At 35.0% G+C, this 23,904-nt stretch overlaps 1 protein-coding gene across 4 annotated transcripts; it reads left to right on the top strand.

The window, feature by feature from the left end:
* Positions 1-2,240: 2,240 nt before the first annotated feature.
* LOC107844599 (dol-P-Man:Man(7)GlcNAc(2)-PP-Dol alpha-1,6-mannosyltransferase) lies at positions 2,241-22,085 on the top strand. Of its 4 annotated transcripts, XM_047394317.1 has the most exons (21): positions 2,523-2,564; positions 3,643-3,684; positions 3,801-3,846; positions 4,031-4,147; positions 4,366-4,424; positions 5,000-5,086; positions 6,162-6,217; positions 6,841-6,958; positions 12,650-12,708; positions 13,801-13,872; positions 14,638-14,701; positions 14,873-14,976; positions 15,319-15,390; positions 15,884-15,970; positions 16,059-16,126; positions 16,670-16,738; positions 16,815-16,897; positions 18,193-18,292; positions 20,213-20,278; positions 21,488-21,581; positions 21,661-22,085. In XM_047394317.1, the coding sequence occupies exons 6-21, from the start codon at positions 5,044-5,046 to the stop codon at positions 21,748-21,750; spliced, it is 1,245 nt and encodes a 414-aa protein (XP_047250273.1). In that variant the 5' UTR covers positions 2,523-2,564; positions 3,643-3,684; positions 3,801-3,846; positions 4,031-4,147; positions 4,366-4,424; positions 5,000-5,043; the 3' UTR covers positions 21,751-22,085. The 4 variants fall into 4 exon arrangements, 3 of the variants coding, with proteins under 3 accessions (XP_016544466.1, XP_016544473.1, XP_047250273.1); XM_016688980.2 differs by lacking the exons at positions 4,031-4,147; positions 4,366-4,424 and adding an exon at positions 2,241-2,390 and having other exon boundaries at positions 2,479-2,564; XM_016688987.2 differs by lacking the exon at positions 4,031-4,147 and having other exon boundaries at positions 2,510-2,564.
* The last annotated feature ends 1,819 nt before the right edge of the window (positions 22,086-23,904 follow it).

Here is a 23,904-nt window from a genome sequence, read left to right as displayed (position 1 = left end):
ATGAGGTGTTATCTAACTTTGTATGAGGGACTCTATTAAGAATATAGCATGCAGACAAGACAACTTCCCCCCACATATAATCAGGTCTAAATCTCTTGATTTTTCTGTCTAATTGAATTTATACTTCTGTTTTGAATTTTAAAAATATGCTTTCAGCCTCATCTTTAGACTTAAGGAGGTATACCTTAGTGTACCTAGAAAAGTCATCAACAAAAGTAATGTAATACTTCTTTCCACCTTTACTAATGACGTTCTTAAAATCTGCTAAGTCTGAATGTACTAGTTCAAGCAATTAGGTCTTTCTACTAGTGACCTATTTAAAAGGTTTCTTAGCATGCTTTGCTTCTACACATACAGGACATTTAGAAATATCATCAATATTTATTGTAGGAATTAATCTCATTTTCCTAAGTCTTTTAATAGAAGCAATATTAACATAACCTAGTCTACCATACCATTGGTGGATTTCTCAAAGTCATGAAATAACTTTTTGTTGGCGCATAAATACCTTGAAACCCCTGTGTCCAACATCAGTCAGTCTTGTTAGACACCAGGTTCATCTCGACTACTACTGCCGCAATCATTTCATCACCCTCAGCAAGATAAATTTGGACATCATTTTGTCCTCCATTGTTTTGAGTTTTGCAAACTATCTCATATATTTTTTAGCAGATTTGTAAATAAAAAATAAATCAAATAAAATATTAGTCATATGACACAATAAATGCCCTTTAGCATTTATGTTATTCTTTTTAATCTTCTTTTTACCAAATTCATCAACAGTATAAGAACCAGTAATGATATTAGAACCATCAATATTAGAACCATCATTAAACAAAACATAATCAACTTCTAATTGTTCTAAGAAAATAAAAAGTTTTTGTGACCAACTTTTAAAATTATTTTCGTCCAATGGCTCAATTTTTGACAAACCAGAAAAAGTTTTATTCAAAGAAATAGCCATTTATCAATATTGTATGTAAGGAAATCGCTTTCAAATTGTTGGAAAAAATGCTAAAATATTGATATGAAAATGAAATTAATGATAGTAAGTGAGTTGTCACAAGCACTGTGTCGTGGCAAGCCACTGCCTTGAAAGCGATTTCAGCCCGACTCCGGTGCAAATCCTTCTAACCGGTTGCTCCCCAAGGTTCCACAACTACTTCCAAACACGTGCACTCGTGGCTGGAAGTTTGGAGGTTGTCTAAACCAATTGTCCAAAATTGTCAAAGAATAAGAAACCAAGATTACGGTAGAGAATTGATGAAGGGGGAGAGTATTTATTTCCTAAATTTTCTTCTTGCATCTTTAGTTCTCAAATGGTACTCCTTAAATAGGTATATCATTTACGTTTCATTCATCAAAAGAATGAATGAAGACAAACAGAGTTAATGTACATAAATTAACATTACTCTTAAATTATTGACAAGTCATAAATGTAGTAACTTTCAAGACTTCATATTATTTTTCATTCACAAAGTTATATTTAATCGTCATTTAAATGATGTACATTTATGAAGTAGTAACTCCTACATCCTATTAACTTTTATGACTTACGGATGTACACATAAAGTTATTAGAGAGAGTTATGAGAGTTTTTAATTTTTGCATTAATTAAGAAGGAATTATCCTTCTTAAATAACTATCTCTAGTTAGTAGATACATAGCATACTAGTGAACTTGTTAAATACATAAAATTCATCAAACAATCTTGTTCTAAATTTGAGGAAATCAGGTAGAATATTTAAGCTTATACTAGACACCAATCACAAACCACCTCTAATACTTCTGCTGGCCACCTCCCAACGTCCATCACCAATCACATACACTATCAGATAGTTGGCACCACTACTAACTTATACAGCCTACTTCATTAACACTTTTTTTACCATAACACTATAAATTAATACAATTTTTTCTAATATATTATTGATATAATATTTTACTATTAAGTATTTTAAACTTATACATTTAGTAGAGTATATTTTTTTAGGTAAAAGATGAATTAGGTACACGGACGTTGGACAAATAAATTTTACTATTAACTTTATGCTACTATTATATTCTTTGTTTCATTTTAATTAATTATTATATTATAAAAAAATATTTTATTTTAAACTTATTTTTAGTAAATGAAGAGAGTTATTAATTTTTTAATATTATCCGTAATATTAAAAGTGTTACTTATTAATTTATTAATTCAAAGTGTTAGTACAATTTACAGTAAGTCGTATTTTCATTACTAGTCTTTCTTTATACGTCGTCGTTCTAGCTCCCTCTCTTCTTTCTCTCGGTGACTCCCATAGACATAAACATCACGATTTTAATTTTTCAATTTTCTTTGTACAATACAATGGCACGCAAGTTTGAGAAATTGTTGGAGCTATATGGTATTTATCTCAATTATTCCTTTTTCCCCTTTGTAATACATTTTTGAAATCACAGTACTAAACCTATTGAAAACGATCTTTGTAATAGGCTACGATTTACTATTGGGATCAGTTGCTGCATTCTATGTGTTCATGGTACCTTACACTAAGGTTGAAGAAAGTTTCAATCTTCAGGTACTTCTTCTTTATTAAAGTGCTTAAGACTAAAAGATTAAAGTACATTTTTACTTTCTTGAACTCTGCGTCGATTCATAAAAAAACAGATAAATAAATTGAAACGGAGGGAGCAGTATTTTAGATGGATTGAATTACTGTTGTTTCTCTTTTAAATCATCTATCATGATTTTGGCACCTTTTGGTAAATTCACACTGTAGTGATGGTTTGAATTAGGGGGTAAAGGTCACGCAGGAACAGAAGAATTTATGGAGTTGAAAACTGAAAATGTTTCTATATTTTTGTTTACTTGTCTTATTTCATTAAAAATGTTATTGTATTACATGTTGGATGATCCTTTTGGCAAGTCAAAGCCAAAGGCTTGCATTTTAGTGAAAGGATTTTTTTTTTTTCACTTGTATTTTAAAAAAAATAAACTAGGACTTTTTAAGGTTCAATATTATGCATCTCAACCTTTGACATTATTCTTGGTACAAAGTGGATAGAAGATGTAAGTGCGTGTGAGCTTGGAAAAGCTGGTACTTGGTGCTGTGACTTCTTAGCTTGATGCAATCAGTATCATTTGTAAATTGGAAGTAGGCATCTTTGTTATTGAGATTCAAGAACCCAAAAGTAGCTGAAGTCAGTTAGCACTTCAGAGTTGAGGATTTGTGGATATGTTTTCTATTTGGTTGCATTGAACAGTTCCTTTATTAGGATTTTTTTTCAATTTTTCAAGCGTTCTAAATGTATGATTTTGTAGTGCTAGCAGATTCTACTTGAAGTTGGAAACCCTAATCATTATACTTCATGACATTGTAACCTGTAGGCTTTCTAAAATTGCAATGAATCCTAGCTCTTTTGAAACAACCTTTGTGAGCAAGGAATTTTGGGCTTTCAAGGATTGCGACTGGATATATGATGCACAGTGTAGTTAGAAGGCTATTTTATGTCCTAGAACTGCATAGTTTGGATGCTGTGTTTTATTCTTTTGTTAACTGAGCCTTGATGACCATGCTCCGCTGTTATGTTTCCCTTCTTTTACTGAAAAGTATTGTTCTTTCCCGTGGTGTTAACATTTTTCTCTTCTTTGATTAGGCTATGCATGATATTTTGTACCACAGGCAGAAGATAGAGAAGGTAATGATCTTCTATTTTCCTAGTTCCCACCCAATATTTTATCACCCACATTTTTGGTGAATTTCATGTTACAGAGTACTTATTGAGTTTTTCGGTTCTTTGTTCTGCAACCATAGTATGATCATCTGGAGTTCCCTGGAGTCGTACCTCGCACATTTGTCGGTAAGTTTTCTACTTCAGCTAATCTTATTAAGAGATTATAGTACTTGTTTTACCATGTGATGATTCAGCATGAACGCCCAATTTGAAATAGTAACTTCTGTAAATTACTGCAAAAGATTTTTTGCTTGTTTCTCATCACCAATATCAAAATTTCTAATCAGAAAAGTAATTAACACTTATGCAGCCCGCTCAAGTCTTCTTATCAGCCATGCTTGTGCAGATGTTGTGGGTCTGTTTTCCTTTTGATGTCACACGCTTGTGCAGAGATTGTGCGTGTGGTTTTAACACTTCAGCAGATATTGTGCGTGTTTTTCATTTTGATTTCACACACTTATGCAGATATTGTGTGTATGAGTTTTGTTTCAATCTAGAAGATCCCACATTCCCACCCCAAAATGCCCACACCCCAGGGGTCAAGTTTTCCTACTTTTCTCTTCTTTGGTGACTTGAACTCTCAACCATTTGGTTACAATTGGAGTGCTCTTGCTACTGAAGCAACTTCTCTTGTCATTTATGCAGAGTGTCCACAACCTCCTTCATAGAAGGGAAATCCTAGGATACTGCTTCTATTGGAAGAGGTTCGTTCTTTCTCTGTGAAAGTTCATTTTCATAACCCATCCAACAACAATAAATATCTATTCAGTTTTGGCCTTTTTCTGGAAATGCCACCTTCTATTGTTAACATTATCTACCAATTTATGCCAATTAGTGCTTCATCGAGAAATTGTCTATTTTCCTTCAATGCCTATTTTATAGGGAAAATAGTGCTATGCTATCAAATCTAGAGAGCGTTGCTCTAGTTGCTAAGCCAGTCAACATCCGAGAATGAGACTGAATGGTTGAGTCACCGGGGGTGTGGGTGTGGGGGGTGGGGGGTGGGGGAAACCACTGTTGACCTGTCTGGAGGAGGGGTTTTAGGAGGAATTTGAGGAGACAAGAAACTGATATGAAAGGGTTACTCTTCTAGGAGAAGGTGAAAAAAGGTGGAATGGATCTTTTTGTTCACTATTTAAAGACATGCCAGTAATCATGGCAAATAACTGCTTTTAACCTTCTTGTCAGTTAAAAGCTTAGTACAGTCTTCAGTTCTATTTGTGCACATCATCTCCAGCATTTAACTTCTTTTTTTCTGAAAATTCCGTCTACATTGCAGGGGCTCTCATTGTATCTATTTTGGCATCTCCAGTTATTTTCCTGATGAATTTGCTACACTTGCCAAAACTGTATAGTCTCTATGCAGGTATGTATTGTGAGGGAGCATTTGTGTGGTTGGAGATTATATCTGAAACTTAAATCTGATTTGAAGGTGTCTGGAAAGCATGATCTTTACGTGGTTGCATTTGACTCATGCTGTTGCCTGAATGGCTTTTTCAACACTTAAATGTCAAAAAACCACTTTGTTTAACTCGGTATACGTAAAACAAAATAGAAGAAATTTGCATTATTTCCTATAATTTTTCAATAGCATGGAGGTTATCTCCAACTCATAATCTCATTGTCTTGGTTCGGATGCCAAAGGTAGAAATATGATCTTCCTAAGTTTCAACCCCATTTGGTAGAAATATGATCTTCCTAAGTTTCAATCTTTACATGATATAGCTTACACATAATGATTATGATACAAGCTAGCAAGTGTGTTACTTTGGAAGGAGGTTGGTGATATAAGATGGAACGTGAATAAATGTAGTGATTCGGAAAGTTCGAGCTGATGCTAAAGTATTACGTACTTAATGTTAAATTCAATGGTGCCTGTGCAGTCATAGTTTGATACAAGTGGAAAATCTCAAGTTCCATTAATGACTTTGTCAGAGGAGGAAAGAGCTCATAAACCGAGCAATGGGATTACTAATGCTTTTAAACTGACACCAACAATTACCCAAGTTATGAGCTGGTAACTATTGGCTCTCATGTATTAATTTTCCTAGCAGTTGATACACCCTGGACATATGAATGAACATGTTACATTGTTAGAACTTTAATGGGACATGACTTGCACATGTCTTGGCTAGTGTAAAGTGATCTCATGTCTGCTTTCCTTTCTTGGCTCCATCTTAACAATTAATCACAGTGAATAATTAGTATGACTTGTTTTCAGGTAAAAGCCAATTTAATCATTTTTAAGCTAGAATGTGACAATCTCATATGAACATTGGCGTTATTTCTTTGACTAATTCCTTTCTTTATAAAATGAAAGACCAATTTCTTTTATTTGACCATTAATTTCTGTTTATAGCGAGCCTAAAAACCTCTCACATTTCTTTCCTTTATCTGCTATGCAGTTCTTGTAGTGACTGACTTCGATTTTGTTTGTGTAGTACGAATGGTATTGGGTGGTATCGTGTTGTCTACATTGCGATTTTTTCGCATTCAGGTATCTGATTGTATACAACGAATATAGTATCTATGCTTTTCTATTATAGCTTTATTCAATCAAAGTTGGCATGTTCTCAGAGTCAGATGGGTGATTGAATGAAATTTTTTTGGTCTCTACTGAATCTGGCATTTTCTTGTGGTAAGTATGATATGTCATTTAACAGCACAAAGAGTGCAAGAAATATCTACAGAAAAAAGAGATCTTAGCTCCCCTCTAAAACTTTAGGGAACTTAAGAAGTCCACAAAAGTGTTGGCATCGGTTGCAAAAGTCATTATCCAACTGATCAAATTTAGCAATATTGCTGATATTTCTTTTTTCCAGCAATGTTTAATTTAATTTAAGTTATTATTCCCTATGTTCTGTTTTATATGACACTATCCCCGTTGGAGGAGTCAATCAATTATTTCTAACATATTAAATATATTTTGAATTATTAATTCTTGTGACATAGTAGTTGTTATGCAGTTTCAAATATATCAAAGAATTTTCTAACAAGGGAATTGTGTTTTGATTGAGAAAATTGAATGGGTTGACTCTCATACTCTAAATGTTGCCCTTGTTTTGATTTGGAGGAGCAAAAGGTGATAGCTAATGATGTGATGTTAAATTGGTTGTGCAGATCAAGAAGAAGTTTGGATCTCAAGTTGAAGGATTCTTTGTTATCCTGACAGCATCTCAGTTTCATTTGCTGTTCTATTGCACCCGTCCTCTTCCAAATATATTGGCATTTGCTTTAGGTCAGTATTTGTACGTTCGTACTTTTTTGTTTTTCCGTTATTGAAGTGCTAAACTATTCCTCCCTCCAAATTGAATGTTGTCTTTCCTTTTGATAAGTCCCAAAACAATGCCCTTCACTTCCTGAAAAGGAAATTGGTATTCTGATGCTACTAGATAATAAAAAAAAGTTAGACAGGATGTACTTCGACACTTCTTGTCATTCCCCTTTGCTCAGTAAGGCCCATGTGTTCCTCTATTAATATGAAATGATTCACAGATTAACTCTACTCTTGACGTTATTGGCCTTTTAATATGCTTGGCCTCTCTGCGTGAATGCTTTTGTTTTTTCCAAACAGCTTAATTCATAATACTACGTTCTATCTAAAACATCTGAAGATCTCTCCATTGACAAGTGTCCTGCCATTCTCTCAGTCCCACTGACACTTGTTGTCTGATGATGGACTCAAGCTGGACCTAAAGATCCAGTGCAAATGCACTAGTCTTGCTGGAAGTTGAGAGCATTCAGGTTCATCAGGTTATAAATGTAACAACACCATAATCTCGCAAAACCTTAAAAAGAATTTGTATAAGAACAACACCAAAAAAGAATAAGAATTTTTCTAGGTAGTATAAGATTTCCCCTTATTGTTATTGACAAGATTTGTATCTACATGGCTGGAGTTGAAGTTGGTCGGTCATTCAGATGGAAATGTTGGGTGGAGATGATGAAAAACCCAAACTACAGATATATAATAAGAAGCAGAGCTGCTAAGGACATCCATCCAGTGTAAGCTTCTAGTTACTCTGGAGCGCAACATGGCACACCTGAAACTGGAAGCCCATTGAAATTAATAGGAAAGAAGTACATATTAACCCCGGAAAAAGTGATCCAGAGTGGATTTGACCTAGGGTTTCAAGAGACGTCCAACTAAATATTTTGCCTACCCAGTAGTGAAATCCTGCAAATAAAGAAAAACCAACTCACTTAAGAATTACATTATGCAACCACATAATAATCATCATGAACATAATAAGAACTTAATCTCATGCAAAATTAAATAAAGAAAAGAATTGGAAATATTCCTTTTTGAGTTAGTTTTTCTCTCAATGTTATTGAGACAATATTTTTATAGATACCTGAGATTTCGAGTTAGAAATTCATTCTCATGGTAAAATGTAGTGCAAAGACAATTAAACTTGTAGCTACATTAGGAGATTGCTACTTTCCAAATAAATACGATATCGTGTTCTCCAGTAGTTGATTAATTTTCTGTAAGTTGGCTTATAGGATTCATAATCATATGCTCTTGTCAGCTTCTACGGCATAAGTTTTAGATCTATCATGACAACAACAACAACAAACCCAGTGTCCCACAAAGTGGAGGTCTGGGGAGGGTAAGATGTATGCAGTCCATACCACTGCCTCCGAAAAAGTAGAGAGGCTGTTCCCGATAGACCCCCGGTTCAAGACACAAAATAGTAAACAAAGTCGTAATGAAACATGAAATAGGATGGATGGAATAACAGAAATAAGACACCCACGTAGTAATACCATACACTCACAAACCAAAGACACCAACCACATCCAAACTCTCCTAACTAGTAGTTCCTACCTATGGACACAGTCCTAAGATACTAGCCTGGCTACACCAAAGCTCTCCTAGCTACTTACTACGACTCACCCACATAAACTGGCCTTCTAACCTAATCCGCGACCTCCATACCTTCCTATCTAGGGTCATGTCCTCAGTAAGCTATAACTGCCCCATGTCATGTCTAATTACCTCCCTCCAATATTTTTTTGGCCTACCTCTACCTCTCCTGAAACCATCCAAAGCTAGCCTCTCACACCTACGAACTGGGGCATCCGTGCTCCTTCTCATCACATGCCCAAACCATCTCAGCCTCACTTCCCGTATTTTGTCTTCCACCGAAGCCACTCCCACCTTCTCCCGGATAGTCTCATTATTAACTCTATTCGCTCTAGTAAGTCCACACATCCAACGCAATATTCTCATTTCTGCCACCTTCAAATTTTGAATGTGAGAGTTCTTCACTGGCCAACACTCCGCTCCATACAATATGGCCGGACGGACTACCGCTCTGTAGAATTTGCTTTTAAGCTTAGGGGAGCACCTTCTTATCACACAACACTCCCGAGGCGAGTCTCCACTTCATCCAACCTGCCCCAATACGGTTAGATACATCCTCATCAATCTCTCCATTCCCCTGAATCATAGACCCAAGATACTTAAAACTATCTTACAAACAATCGGAGAATCCAACCTCACTACCACCTCGTTCTCCTACCTCAAGTCATTAAACTTGCATTCCATATACTCCATCTTGGTCCTACTCAACCTGAACCTTTTAGATTCAAGGGTTTTGTCTCCAAACCTCCAATTTATCATTCACACCTCCCCGCGTCTCATCAGTCAGAACTACGTCATCCGCAAATAACATACACCAAGACACCTCTCGTTGAATACTCCGCGTCAACACATCCATCACCAAAGCAAACAAGAACGGACTAACCGTCGATCCCTAGTGCAACTCCGTCAAGCCAGGGAAATGCTTTGAATTTCCTCCCGCCGTTCTCACCTAAGTCTTCACTCCATCATAAGCTTTAGATCTATCAACGAATAATAAATATTGCATAAGAAAATAAAATTCGAATTTTAAAGTTGCATTATACTCTTTCTTGCACTCAGCATGTTCATTCTACCTATGAGTTTGTACTCTTTTCTACTCCCTCCATTCCTTTTTATATGCTCCCTTATTTTTTAGAGTCAAAAGGTACAAACTTTGACCAACACTTTCTTATGCATTTTTAAATAAAATTGAGAAAAAGAAAAATTGCAAGTTATAGTACTTTTCATATAGTTGTTGACTATCTAAATTTGAATTTTAAAAAATTAAATTAATCTAATCTGATTTTGCTTTGAAACTTGGTCAAATTGACTCACGAAAAATAAAGGGAGCATATAAATATGATTGGAGGGAGTATTATAAATTCTTATGAAGGAATTTCATTTATATGCAAACATATAAAGCTGTGAATAGGGGCCGACCTAGCCCATCCGTGCTTTGGGCTGCCCATCAACATGACAGGCCAGAAAATAGCAAGCCTAACTTATCACATTGTGGGCTACGAGCCCCCACGGGCCAACCCACTTTTTAAAATAAATTATTTTTATAATCTTAATTTAAATTTTAAATTGTTAATTACATAAATATGGACAATATAATATTACATGAAGTTACTATTTGTTAATCAAGTCTCAAATTTACAAAAAATTCAAATAATCTGTGAAATTAAGTAACTTTTGACACCATATTCAAACTAAATAGAGATGTTGAAAAACAAACGAAACTGTTTATAAGTAATAATATAGCTAGCTAAATAATAATATTTGACCTATTTTTGTATTAATTGATCATAATAAAACACAGAAATGTTAATATTTAGTGAGTGCGGAACCTAAATATGCCAACATATTTAAAAAGATACCAATCTATGCCATTGGTTTGAAAAGTGACAAAAATGGGCTTTGTGCACAAAATAATTGTACAATGTCCTTTTTTCTGTTTTGACACCGTTAAAATAGGATAGTGCACTATCAATTTTTTTTGGATAGTGCACTATCAATTTTTTTTAATATAAAATTGCACTTATTTTGTGCCTTTCCTGTATTTTGCACAAATTTTATGCACTTATATATATAAAAAATTATAATGCACTTAAACAGTCAAATCCGACTTTTTCTCCATCGACTTTTTCACTTTTTTCTCCACAAATTTTAAAACCCTAAATTGACCTTCTTCTCCAGTGATATTTTCCTCTTACACTAATGCAAATTCGATGGTCCCCTCATATTCGATGGTCCTATCGTCTCTCTGAAAAATAAAGCTTTGATGTTGTCATCCAATCCTGTTGAAAAGAAAAAAGTACAGATCCTTCAACGGCGTTGAAAAAGGTTAAGTTTTTTGGTTGTTTAAAATTAATTGCTTAACTTTGTTCGAATAATTGAACTAAAACTAGCATAATAAGATAAGATACCTGGATGAGAGGAATGACTCCTCCAAGTTTTTTACCACTAATAGATATACGATACAGAGACCAGTAAATATAGGCTAGAACAGCGCTGCCCCAGCTGTAACCAAAAGCTAAGCAAAAGTTAAACAACCAAAAGTTAAACATCGAACAAAGTTAAGGAATTAATTTTAAACAACCAAAAAACTTAACTTTTTTCAACTTCATTGAAGGATCTGTACTTTTTTCTTTTCAACAAGATTGGACGACAATGAAGGGGACCATCGAAATTTTGTTTTTCAGAGAAAAGAGGGGATCATTAGATTTGAGGGGACCTCGGATTTGTGTTAGTGTAAGAGGAAAATATCGATGGAGAAGAAGGTCGATTTAGGGTTTTAAAATTTGTGGAGAAAAAAGAGAAAAAGTCGATGGAGTAAAGTCGGATTTAACTACTTAAGTGCATTATAATTTTTTTATTATATAAGTCTATAAAATTTGTGCACAATATAGAAAAGACACAAAATAAGTGCAATTTTATATAAAAAGAATTGATAGTGCACTATCCATAAAAAAAGGGATAGTGCACTATCCATAAAAAATGGATAGTGCACTAAACTATTTTAACGGCATCCAAACGGAAAAAGGACATTGTGCACAAAGCCCATTTTTGTCACTTTTCAAACCAATGACATAGATTGGTATCTTTTTTAATATGTTGTCATATTTAGGTTCCGCACTCATATTTAGTCCATTAAAAGTGAAAATGAACTCCTCAAAAAAAAAAAAATTCTTATGACACTTATGAGTTATAGCGTGTTCAACATCGCCACATTATCTTCATCAAACGTATTTGATTCCTTAAAAAATTTAGTAATTTAATTATTTATATATTTTATAAATATATTTAATATTTAAATATCTGTGATGGTCCAAATAAGCTTTGAGTTTGGACTCTTTTTTTAATTTTTAGTACTCTATTCTATTTTTTAATCATTTTTTGTTTGGCTCCCGGGCCAGCCCAACTCATATTGCTCAAGTCCCACGGGCTAGCCCAACCCATATTGCTCAAGCCCACGGGCAGGGCTAAAAAGCCCTATTCTTAAACGGGCTAGAAAAATCGTTGCCCAGCCTATCAAATTACAGGTTGGACTGGGCCGGCCCAACTTGCCTCGCCCATATTGACGGCTCTACAAACATAGGTCAACTCACCAACATCTCTTAAAGCCACAAACTAGACAGGATAATTAGTGCCAAAGAATGCCAATGGTAAGGGTACAGCAACTTAACTGTGGCTTCAACAGTTTATAATGAACGTCAAGTATGGGCGGATTTTCATTCCTTACTCAAATAGGAGGTGTCAGGCTACTCATTTACTGAGCTAACCAAGGAATTGTGTTACACCTTATGAAAATAGTTCTATGTCTGTTTATATCGTGCCTAATGTTTGTGGTGTCTTGTACAAATGGATCATACCACACACTGTTGATGTATGATCTTTTTTATTGATTAAAGCTAGTAGTTTAGCTGTGCAAGAGGCTATCAATTAATGAATTTGAAAACCTTAATATCTAGTACATAGTCACTTTACACTCTATGCAGTTTCCTTATCTCGGTAATTTCATCTCTTAGACGGAAAAGTTTGGGCATTGATTTCACACATTGTTTTTCTTTTCTCCAGTAAATTTGGCATATGGCTTTTGGTTTAAGGGGAGCCTGTATGCTGCGTTAAATTGCATGGTGAGTTTGCCTCACCATCTAACCATGACAAATTGTGTAGGTAACATATTTAACAATGATTTACTTTGGTAGCAGCCATGTGTTTGTGGATCTTCAAGTTCATGTTTGGAGCAAATAATGTTTCAGAATATTTACGTAATTTATGAGCTTCAAGTCTTTTGATGATTAGATGTATAGTACAAAAAGCATCACAAAAGTTTTAAGCAAGTGCACTTACTTACCATGTAAATTAATTACACTCTCACAGTTTCTCTGCCTTTTTTCTGCTTTCTACTAGCTTATGCATCGTATTTTTCATTGCAATTCTAACGTTAAAGCTGCAAGTGATGTAAATGTGCCCCCTTCAGTACTTTGAACTATCATTGTATTTTAAGTAACTCATTGATGTCAACTACATATTCCGGCAACACAGAAGCTGGAAATGGGAAGTAGCAAAAAGTGAAGTAAAGGCTCCTTTCACATTCTCTAAATGGTGAACTTTGTGACATTTGGTGGGGAAACAAGCTTGCTGGAAACAATGAAAAAGGCTATGTATCTGCTAATGCCGCTTCCTTTTGAATGATGCGAAAATTGAAAAAGTTGCAATCATAAAAGAAATGGAAATATATTTAGGCACATTTATCGGGGCTTAATTTTTTTCTTTTTGGGTTATTATTTAAACAATAAGTGTATTCTATTTTCTCTTTCTGGATGTTTGTGTTCCTTTTTTTTTTTGACCCTTGTAAACGTAGCAGCCCTCCTGAGTGTTTTATCTATTACAATTTTCTGCTTTACCTATAAAATTATCTGAGGCTCCTGCCTCCTGCTAGCCCAGCCTGAGGAATCAGCCAATAACGAAGAAGGCCAGGATAATTTGACAATTTAGCACGTCTGGCTACACCCTAAAAAGAATAAGTGGTCCCAGGGTCAGCTAGGAATTCTAAGTTAAATGTATATTCCTAGTTTGACTACTACAAATGATCGCAATGATTTAAAATGAGTAATTACTCTGTTTTATCAGTCAGATAATTAAAATTACTGCTGCAAATAAGAAATCAACTGCAGAGGATGAATATTTGCAGTTATAATGTTAACAGTCTGTTTCTCGTTCAGGTGTTTGCAACATTAGTCTTCAGATGCGACATACTTCTGCTCATTGGCCCTTTGGGTTTGGAGCTCTTGCTGGTAAGCTGGACAGCTATCTACTTAGCAGTCATTACCTGCTCTTTTGAGTTCTGTTTTTCCTTTCCCTTTGGAGAACTGCAGAAATGTAGACTGAGTGGAGGAGTTGGTTCATCGCCTGAACTTAGTTTTTGGGAACTGCTACCTACTTAAAGTCATTACTCAGCTGATGTTTGTGATGCATAGTGTCGTGTGTTGATATAGATATGTATTGTTATTGCTCTGCTTGAGTTGGTTTTGACAAGACCTGGGTTCTTCCTGAAAAAAGATTGTTCTAGTTTAAAGGAATCTTTACTGCTTTCTTGTCGACTTAATATCAATGGTTTTGCAATATTTTGTAATATTTTGGTCTCAATTGCTGGCAAAGTTTTCCTACTCTTTGTAACTGGTCCCTGCTTGTATTAGTCTATTTCTCTCCCGCATTTAGAATTTTGTGTAAAGACTAATTTGTCCAATTATAGCAAGAACATCATGTTTATTTCTTATCAATTATCATAGAGTTGCATGCACTTGATGCATTCATGTAAGAGTCTGATTGCTTTGTCAGATTGTTTGAATGGGTAAATGTAATGAACTCAAATAAAGTGTGTATGTCCAAACAAAAGAAAAGTATCCAGTGCTGTGTACTTCTTGGCAAAGTAGATGGATTCTTTCAGAATTAAAAAATTATGGAATTGGTTTCGCGCCATTTTCTTGTAACTTTTGATAACCTTATGAAGTTTATGCTTGCATATTATGTCTATAATGGATATTGTTTCTTACCTGCAGACAAAATCGGTTTCTTTCTGGAAAGCACTGACGTCCTGCTTAGCTGCTGCTTTCCTTTCCATAGGTTTGTAAGCTACAATATTTAAGGAATCTCAGTTATTTGGTGAAGTAACTTCTGTAATTACCAACTTTATATGATATATACTTTATCAGAAAAAAAAGAAATGAAGTTTCTTTGAAATAAGGATGTCATATTACTTGAAAGTTTGAAAAAATGTTTTTGACCATATTGCAGGCCTTACTGTTCTTGTCGATTCAGTCATTTGGAGAAGGTTGTTGTGGCCTGAACTAGAAGTTTTCTGGTTCAACTCTGTTTTGAACCGGAGTTCTGAATGGGGTGTATCCTGCATTCGTAAATGTAATTGCACATTTATTTTCTGTGTTCTTGCAAGGTGTTCTACGTTGATAAGTCATGGCCATATTATCTGTCAGCACAAGTCTGTGCTTTTCCTGCTTCCCACTAAAGGACAACACAGCATTTCCTGTAAATTCCTTGATTTATTTTTTGATTTTTATTCTGATAGGATTTGATTTTGTTCCTGAAAACTTGTACTCATAAGCAGCCTTTTTTATTTGATAGATTCTATGTTTAATGTTAACATTCAAGTACAACTCCTGAACTAGATGTTTTATTAACAAAGGTTTCCGTATCTTTTAGTGTTCCTTAATAAATGTGAACAGACACATCCTTTCCACTGGTACTTCACGTCAGCGCTTCCCCGTTCACTGCTTGCTGCATATCCACTTTTTTTGGTATGTATGTTTCTACTGCAATGATTTCTACTGGCACGCCATTTATAAAAAAAAGTGGGATTTGTCAGCATGCACCATTCTATAAAATGTGAAAGAGATAGTCAGAGGTGGCTGAGAGAATCAATTGAGGACTAAATCCTTAAGAATTCAATGAAAAAATTAGCCCCATTATACTGCAAAAATGAGGCTATTTCGAGGCAGTCACAGCTTAATAGTTTCTGTGAACTTTTGAGTAAAAGACAAAAGCAGTCTGAAGAGAACCTTTTCCATTCATCCTCAGAATTTTATAGCCACTAAAATAGAAAAATGTAAATCTTGCTTCATCGCACAGCAACAGGCTGGTAACCTTTGGTTGTTTCATTTATAGGTAGTACAAATACAAAGTAATATTTTGGAAGTAGTAATGCGACTTCGCTATTTTAGGACTGAGGTATCAATTATGTTACTTGGTCCCTTTAATTCTTTTCTCAAACTTGATGTTAGTTTTTTGCAGCTTGGGGTTTTACTGGACCGAAGGGTTTTCTTCTACATCCTTCCAGTTCTCTCTTTTGTTCTACTGTACTCAAAGCTTCCGCACAAGGTATAGCTCAATAGCTCTGTGATTGAGTTGTATAGTTGACATTAACATTGTGGTAATTTGTTCATTCCAATGATTGTCAATACTGCAGGAGCTCCGCTTCATAATTAGTTCCATTCCTGTCTTCAACTTTGCAGCAGCTGTTGCAGCTAGTAGACTGTATGTCACTTTTTTGGCCTAACAATATCCCATTTCAATTTTTCTGAGTTCCAAAAGGCATCTTCATATGAGTATATACACGTGTAGTTGCTTTATTTAGAGTAGTATATGGTTGGTTGTATGTGAATTTTATTTGAAATACAAATGACTGGCATTGTAAAACATTGAAGAGTGGTTAGGCTTTCAGAACTTTGAACTTCCTCCCAAAATCTAGCATTTCCTAGTTGCACTATTCAGCGAAGATCTGGGATTTTCAGCAATCAGTCAACCTGTATATGCTACCTTTATGTGTCATTAATGTTAGCTAATGTGTATTATTGACAATATCTAGGGAATTCTTTCTCATGGTGCTTTAGCCCTAATATGCTTGTTGTAGCATTGGACTGGATGCAGCCAGTCAATGTGATCTGTACCCCCACCCCCTAGTTGACTAGTATCAATGCGAAGTTGTTCGACTTGTCGAATCTCATCATTATTGCATAAGGTTATATCATTATTTGTACAGAAATTCATATTCTGTTACATTATCTCAACTTTATACAGGTATAATAACAGGAAAAAGAACCTTTGGAGGTATCTGTACATTGCTATGTTGGGATTAGTGCTTGGCAGGTACGATAGGAATTGACTTACTCGCACTGCAAACTGAATTATATGGGTGTATTCTGACACATTTCTTACTTTTTAGTCTAGGCTGCACGGCAGTTTTTTTCATGGCATCATATGAAAACTATCCTAGTGGTTATGCTCTAAAAGCTCTGCATAGAATAGGTAAGCACTCTCTTGATGTATACTCATATACTTTTGAGTTTAAATGAGCCACGGACTGCTTAATCCTCTTTTACTTACTAGGTTCAAACCACTAAAAATCACAAACTAATGCCGTGGGTTTTGTTCTTTTTGTTTCGTTGTTTAAAAACATTCTTGTTACTATAAAAATCAAAAGAAAAGAGTGGAAGTGGGCTAGTCCGGAAATTGGAAGCTTCCTTATTGATAGGGACGAGTAAGCTGGTTTATCCACCGTCATCATGACAAATTGAATATCCTGTCAATGTGAAAGTCCTAGCCTGTCTTTCTTTTCTGATATCATAGGTCTTTTGGGCTTATAGATGCTACAACCATTTATCTTGAATGTGATTCCTCAAGGAATGAATACTTATATGTTGTCCATTCGCAACATTGTGAAACCTTGCTCTTATTAAAATGATGGTTATGTTAACGGTGGGATGAGGGATCTATAACTAATTTGCAAGTTGTGTTTAGTTACAACGATCTGTCATTGTATTACTTGCTCAAGGAAATGTGGGCCCAAATACTGGCAGATATTGTTTGAAATATCCTTGTTGCCTGTTTATTTTCTAGGTCTTCACATGATTATATATGCTCATGATGTTCTTGAAGATGGACGCAATTTGGTGTTCTCTATCTGGAAAACACTACTTTTTACAAGTTCTTTCCCTACAACACACAAAATATAGTGATGACAGTCTTGCATAATTGTTTTCAGTCCGACGATTCTATAGTAATTTTGTAGTTCCAAAAGCAGTTATTTGGAGTTCTGCTGGTGCAGGTTTATATTTGTAACTTCCCAGGATTCCTACAGTGTGCTCAATATTTGGGAATTCACACATTTATTTAACTTATGTAACTACATTTCCTTCGATGTAGTATCTAGGTAAGCTAGTACAAAGTCGCACTTTTGAGTAACTCGTGGATTAGGAGAAGGATTTAGTGCCATAGTCTTCTGTTCTTGCGGTAGCAAATTCTTAGGTATAAAGCAGTAGGGTGTAAGGTAAATTGGACAAAACAAAAAACTAGTTGGAAACAACGTTAACAATTTCCATGTAGAGTAAGCAGTTTGGCGCTTACAGTTGTGTGGATATTGTGTTTTATCTAAGTGGCCTGTACGCTGTGGTTGTCTACACTTTTTAAAGGTTTCCCTGCTAACTTTTTTGTTTATGTTACCTCTGCTAGTTATTTGTTTCCTCACTCCTTTTACTTTATGCTTTTTTTCTCCTAGCCTTTATATTTCCCTGCTTACAATGTCGACTTGAATCTTTGCCTAGGTGGTGTGACAAAGAATTCAGATGAACTCAGAGTTCATATTGACACTTTTTCAGCAATGAATGGAATATCCCGATTTTGTGAGTACAATTATCCATGGAGGTATGCTTGGTCACCATTTTGATGCAATTCACTCGGTTGTCTTTTCTGGGATGAGATCTCAGTTGGAGATCTCCTATCCAAAACGTTTGCTAATGCATAATCTTATCTGAAGAAACCTTCAAAAAGACGCTAACAATTCAAATTTCTTACTAGGAAGCTACTCTAGATAGCTGTTCTGAAGGTCCTTTGAGTACCTGGGCTTTCTGATAAGTTCAATCTTTTACAAATGCTTCCCTAGTCTAAACTATAAGCCTTATCCCTTTTGATTAGCACTGAAGAGAGCAAATTTTGGAACACTTTTACCAAAGAATCCCTTGAGCTGAGTTCTTTCAGAAACAACATCTCTACCTGTGAGGTAGGGGTAAGATCTGCGTACACTCTACCCTCCTCTGACCTCACGTTGTTGGACTACACTGGGTATTGTTGTTGTTGTACTTTTACCAAAGAAGTAAGAACTGTAGAATTCAGAATTGTGTGATTTTCTCTGTATATGATATTGTAATGGAGAAAACATAGCTTTTTGGCTTGCTTAAGAGAAGTAATACTAGATGGTAACTTGGTAGGAAAATGTGACGTAAGAAATAAACCTATAAGGGGATATAGCCTAATATTTATCCTTGAGGAGGCCTATGTACGAGTGCAGGTTGTTTTCAACTATATGCTTAGACAAACCTCAAAAGAAAGGTTATATACAGATATTAACATGGACCTGTAAAGATTCATGCCGCTACTGCCAGTCCACCCTCTGGAAGGTGGCTCAACTCTTGCAGCCAACCCTAGCCAAAGGCCAATTGGGATGGGATGACAATTGACAAGTCAGGGGTGACCTGGCTGGTGCCTTATTGCCAATAAGGTTCACTCAAGAGGCTTGTTCTGTCTGCAGTTATCTTTTGGTAGGATTTGTTTTTCTCCCTTTTTCTCTTCCTTCTCTCTAGTCAGTCACATTTTGCTCATTTAGATCTTTCGGGTGAACTGTCAAGTTTGCATACGTGGTCTAGAGATTTGGATCCCATTGCAACTTGAAAATAAAGATAATTTAATGTGGAAGAGCAAGAATGTCTGATGAAAGCAAGAAAAGTGGGAAAGCTAGTTATACCCTCTTAATTTCCTGTTCATTTTTGTTTTTATCTTTCTGTTATTTTGCTTTCTTTTGGGTATTATTTCATTCCACTGTTATTAATATTCATCTTCTTTGTTTTTTTGTTTTCCACTGGATAAACTAGTATTGACATAGTAACACTTTATGGGTTAATATATCTTTCGAACCTGTTTTATGGATTAATATTTTGACCTATAATTGGTCATCTTTGTCTTATTGTTTAATATCAAGGATAAAATTACTGATTTATTCTTGTTTTCCCTTATTCCGTTATGCCTGTATTGTTTTTTCTTTTAATGCATCAAAGTGTATTTATCTCTACACAGTTTATGCAGTTTGCTAAATTGCCTGCCTTCGCATGCAGAAAAGGCATCTGTATTCCTGCTTCAGAGTGTTAGGATCTGCACATCATCTTCTATCTTTTGTTTGAAATGGATAACGTAGAATAATTTCGATCTTTTGGTTGGCGTGCTAAAGTTCTGATGCCACATGTTATTTTAATGCCATTTTTCCTTTCATTCCTGCTGATCACTGTCTACTTATGGATGATATAATTTCACCATTGACAAGCATTTCAGTGAGATGTGTCTATTTGTTTCTGTGACAGATGTTTCTTTCTTGTGTAGCAGTTTTACCTGCATTTTTTTTTTTTGGCAATACTGAGGTTATCTAGTACAAATTACTTCTTAGAGATGCATATGATTGATTGTTCCTACACTTTTAACCTTTCAACTGATGGGCATCTTTCCGTGTTCATGTTATTGTTTCTCTATTTTCCTTCCGGCTGCATTTTAACTTCAAGATTGCTACTTTGGGTTCAGGTATTCTAAAGAAGAAAATATTTCTCTGGTAGACTTGCAGATGAGAAATTTCACATATCTTCTTAAGTGAGTCCTTTGCAATTTATTTATTTTATTTTGCTGGCTAATTATTCCAATAGATTGCAAAATCGGTGTTTTGGGGAACAAGTAACATCTTCGGTTTTATCTATATCCATAGGCTAAGGCATTATGGACCATTGTTATTGATGTGTTGACTGATGCATTTTAGCTTCTAAACTTTTTCGGTGCTTTCAAAAGTATTCACAAATTACCAAAAGGTGCATCAGTTTCTAAAAGTGATTCTATCACGTTTTGTCACTGACTCATGCATGTTATCCGTAGAAGGAATCTTATAAGGAGTATTTGTTTTCCATGGCATAAAAATATCTTTCCATCTACCATCACATAACTGTGAAAAACAAAAGTTTACCATAAAGATTCCTTCTACGGGCTTTCAATGGGATCTTGTCTAGATTCTGTGCCAATCCTTGAAAAGATTCCAGTGTACTCAAAAGTTTAGCTAGTATTCCAACTTTCAGTCATTCAAATGTCTTCTGAAATTGAAATTCCAACCATCTTGTTCTTCTCATTTGTGTTAGTAGCCTAAGTGGAATCAGGTAGAATGGCATTTCGAATCTAAGTAAGGACAAACTTAGAGTGTGAAAATGTGAGTTGATTGTTGGGAAAGTAAGGCTTGTCCGATCATTGGGTAGATAAAGTGCTTTGGTCTTCAGACTCCCCAAGCGCTTCCAGCGAGTTCTATATAGCTATTTCGTCTTTCTTTGATTGGATTGATGAAGTTATTTCCAAGTATGCTTGGTAAATTTCAGTGTCATGTGATGGAAGACGCTTTTGCTGTCAGCTCCATCCCCATCACCATCCTTGCTTCCTCATTCTAGGATCCTCATGAACCAATGCACTATTTATATAACTTAGGTATCAGGGATTAGTTCTAAATGAATAATTACCTTAGCATGACCCAAATGGATCACTGCACTTACCTTGTAAAAGAAGCGATATAGTTAGTGGTCTAAGTCTCTAAATATTATGGTATTAAGTTGCACACCTCTTGATTAGCATTTGCTAAGTTGCATTACATAAATGGAAGAAGCATTTGAGGCTTTACCAAACGAGTAATCTCTATAGAGAATGGACACCCTTAAAGGCTTAGAGTTTGAGCACACCAATCTTCATTCTTTGCTGATGGTGTTTTAGTTTACGTGGGATCTTATTTATAGTATGCCAGCCTAATCTCTGCCAATTCTGCTGTTACAGTGAGAATTCTTACATTGAAGGCTTCAAATGTCTGATGAGTGTGGATGGTTTTTCTCGGGTTCGCGTACGAATTGGTTTTCCTCCAATATCACTTGTAAGGGTTTTTCAGACTGCCAAATCATAGCTTCCAAATTCTTGCATCCTTGTTGCTTTAACCTGTTTGCATCACGCAGGCAAAGGAACCAAAGGTGTTTATTCATGGAAACTTAAGAAACATGGATATCATGAATAGAAGCTGGCCAGGATGCTCGGTTATTCCCTGAAAGCATCCATTACTACCACGCAAAATTGTGACAAGGCATAATTTCTAGTCATATGACGTTTGCCTTTTCTCAAAAACTGAAGGGGCTCAGACACCATCCACGCTCATGATATAGTGAAGCTGGAAATTTTAGCTGTCTCTTTGCAGAAAGATATGGTTTCTTCTTCTAGGTTCTCAGAAAACAAAAAGGTTGAAATGTTCAAACCTTCAATATTTCTATTTGCGGAAAACTTGTCTTTATTATGATGCTGTGGAAATTTTTGATGGTTTTTGGATCTCCACGCATGTAAAACATGGTGGCTTTGTAACAATTAGTTGAACAAGTTTTTCACTGTAGAGTTTCTTTTAAGCGATTTAATTAATTTGATAGTCACGTAAGCATTTCCCAGTAACTTAGCTTTAAAATTGTTTGTTATAAAAAAATGCAACCCTAGGTTGTTTGGATGGTAAAAGGTATCAAACCCTAAACTATAGGATTGTTAGTATAGTAAAAAGTCACTATTGCAAAGTGTGAAGAACCTTTTAATCCATTCTACTAACTTTTTGTCAATAAATATTTAATTCAATCTTAGACTTTCTTATTTTTTGTTTATAAAATTACTACCATGTCATAGGGAAGAGTCAAATTTGCTCATATAGTTATCCATAGTTGAGCAACGTGGTGTTCTGTTTAATTTTGGTCTTATATTACCCTGCCTTCAGAAAAAGTCTCATTTTTATCCTTGAAGTCTTAACTCAAATTATAGGTAAAATTTAAGGGATAAATTTAGATTCTTTTTCCTCGAAAATTTTAAATAACGTGAAATTCACCCATTTTTCATGTAACACTCTAGGGGTGGGCATTTGGTTTGTTCGATTTGATTGTTGAATATCGGTTCGATTTTTTGATTTTCGGATTGACGAAAATGACAATCCTAACCAAACCAAAATAATTTTGGTTTGGTTCGGTTTTTTCAATTTCGGTTCGGTTATTTTGGATTTTATTTCGGATTTTTATTTCGATTTTAAAGATTAAAGTAGTGAGCATTTAAAATTGGTGATTTTTCTAGAAAAATAATCTTTTTCAAACTTATTTTTCATTCACAAATATAATTCGTTCAGCACGTATGAAATGACCATAAATATCGACCTCGTTGAGTTATCGCTGTTGGCGTGACGACAATGGCCACACTCGGCAGCAACTGCCGATGGCAATGACGAACTGAGCAAACGACTGCCGACTTTCTTTGGCGATGTAGAAATTTCAAATGAATTGAGGATGGCTGAGCGTCACTGCAGCCTTCATGTTATTGTTAGGGTTTAAAGCAAAGCAGTATATTAGGATTTAGAGTTACTAAATGATTATAATTTATATATTTATATGTTATATTAGATTATATTATATTTTTAGTCTATTTACATATAATATATATATAATATTATTTATATAATTTCGGTCTTTCGGTTTATCCAAATTTTTTTTTTGAAAATTCGAAAACTAAACTGTTTAACCGAATTTCTAAAATTTGAAATCGAAATCAATCCGAAAAATAAAAAAAATGAATCAAAATTAAATTTTGATTCAGTTTTTCGGTTTAAACCAAAATATGCCCAGCCCTATATAACAGAGTGATTGTTCTATTAAAAGGGACTAACTAGTTACTCAATTAAGTGAGAGCTCTTTTAAATCTTAAAAATTGGGTAAAAGGGACAAAAAAATTCTTTTTTTAAAAAAATATTTTCGCTCCAACAATTAAAAAAGTCATCTCTCAACGGCTATCAAAGTTGTTGGAACAACTAATGCAGTTGTTGAAGAAAAATAAGGTGTACTCAATTTTCATTGTTTTGGTGGTTACTGCTCATGCCATATAAAACTACATAGTGCGTTTCAATAGGGGCAAAAGTCAATGTTCTATGACTTGGTCCATGATTATTGTTTGTTTTCCAAAGTTTTGTGTTCAAGTTGAAGAGAAAATTCATAGTAATGAGTAATGACTTTGACAATGACTAAATTTCTACTTTATTTAATCAATAAAGACCCCAATAGTCTCTTCATACCAACTCACAAAACATGGCAAGTTATGGTGCAGCAGTTCAAAGGCCATCAGCTGTTTCTGAAACTCCTCCCCCCCAAACTCAGCCTGATGAATCAAAGCAAATTCCGAATCCTGAGAAA

Source organism: Capsicum annuum, chromosome 8, assembly GCF_002878395.1.
Source record: "Capsicum annuum cultivar UCD-10X-F1 chromosome 8, UCD10Xv1.1, whole genome shotgun sequence".
NCBI classification, from domain to species: Eukaryota; Viridiplantae; Streptophyta; class Magnoliopsida; order Solanales; family Solanaceae; genus Capsicum; species Capsicum annuum.
Note: the sequence above shows the minus strand (reverse complement) of the source record. Positions and strands in the feature narration are given on the sequence as shown.

What these genes read in the sequence shown, in the direction of transcription:
- LOC107844599 (XM_016688980.2), top strand. Translation starts at nt 2,354, where the DNA reads ATGGCACGCAAGTTTGAGAAATTGTTGGAGCTATATG. An exon ending in ACTGTATAGTCTCTATGCAG is followed by an intron (nt 5,087 to 6,161) that starts GTATGTATTGTG and finishes TTGTTTGTGTAG; the next exon opens with TACGAATGGTATTGGGTGGT. An exon ending in TGCGATTTTTTCGCATTCAG is followed by an intron (nt 6,218 to 6,840) that starts GTATCTGATTGT and finishes TTGGTTGTGCAG; the next exon opens with ATCAAGAAGAAGTTTGGATC.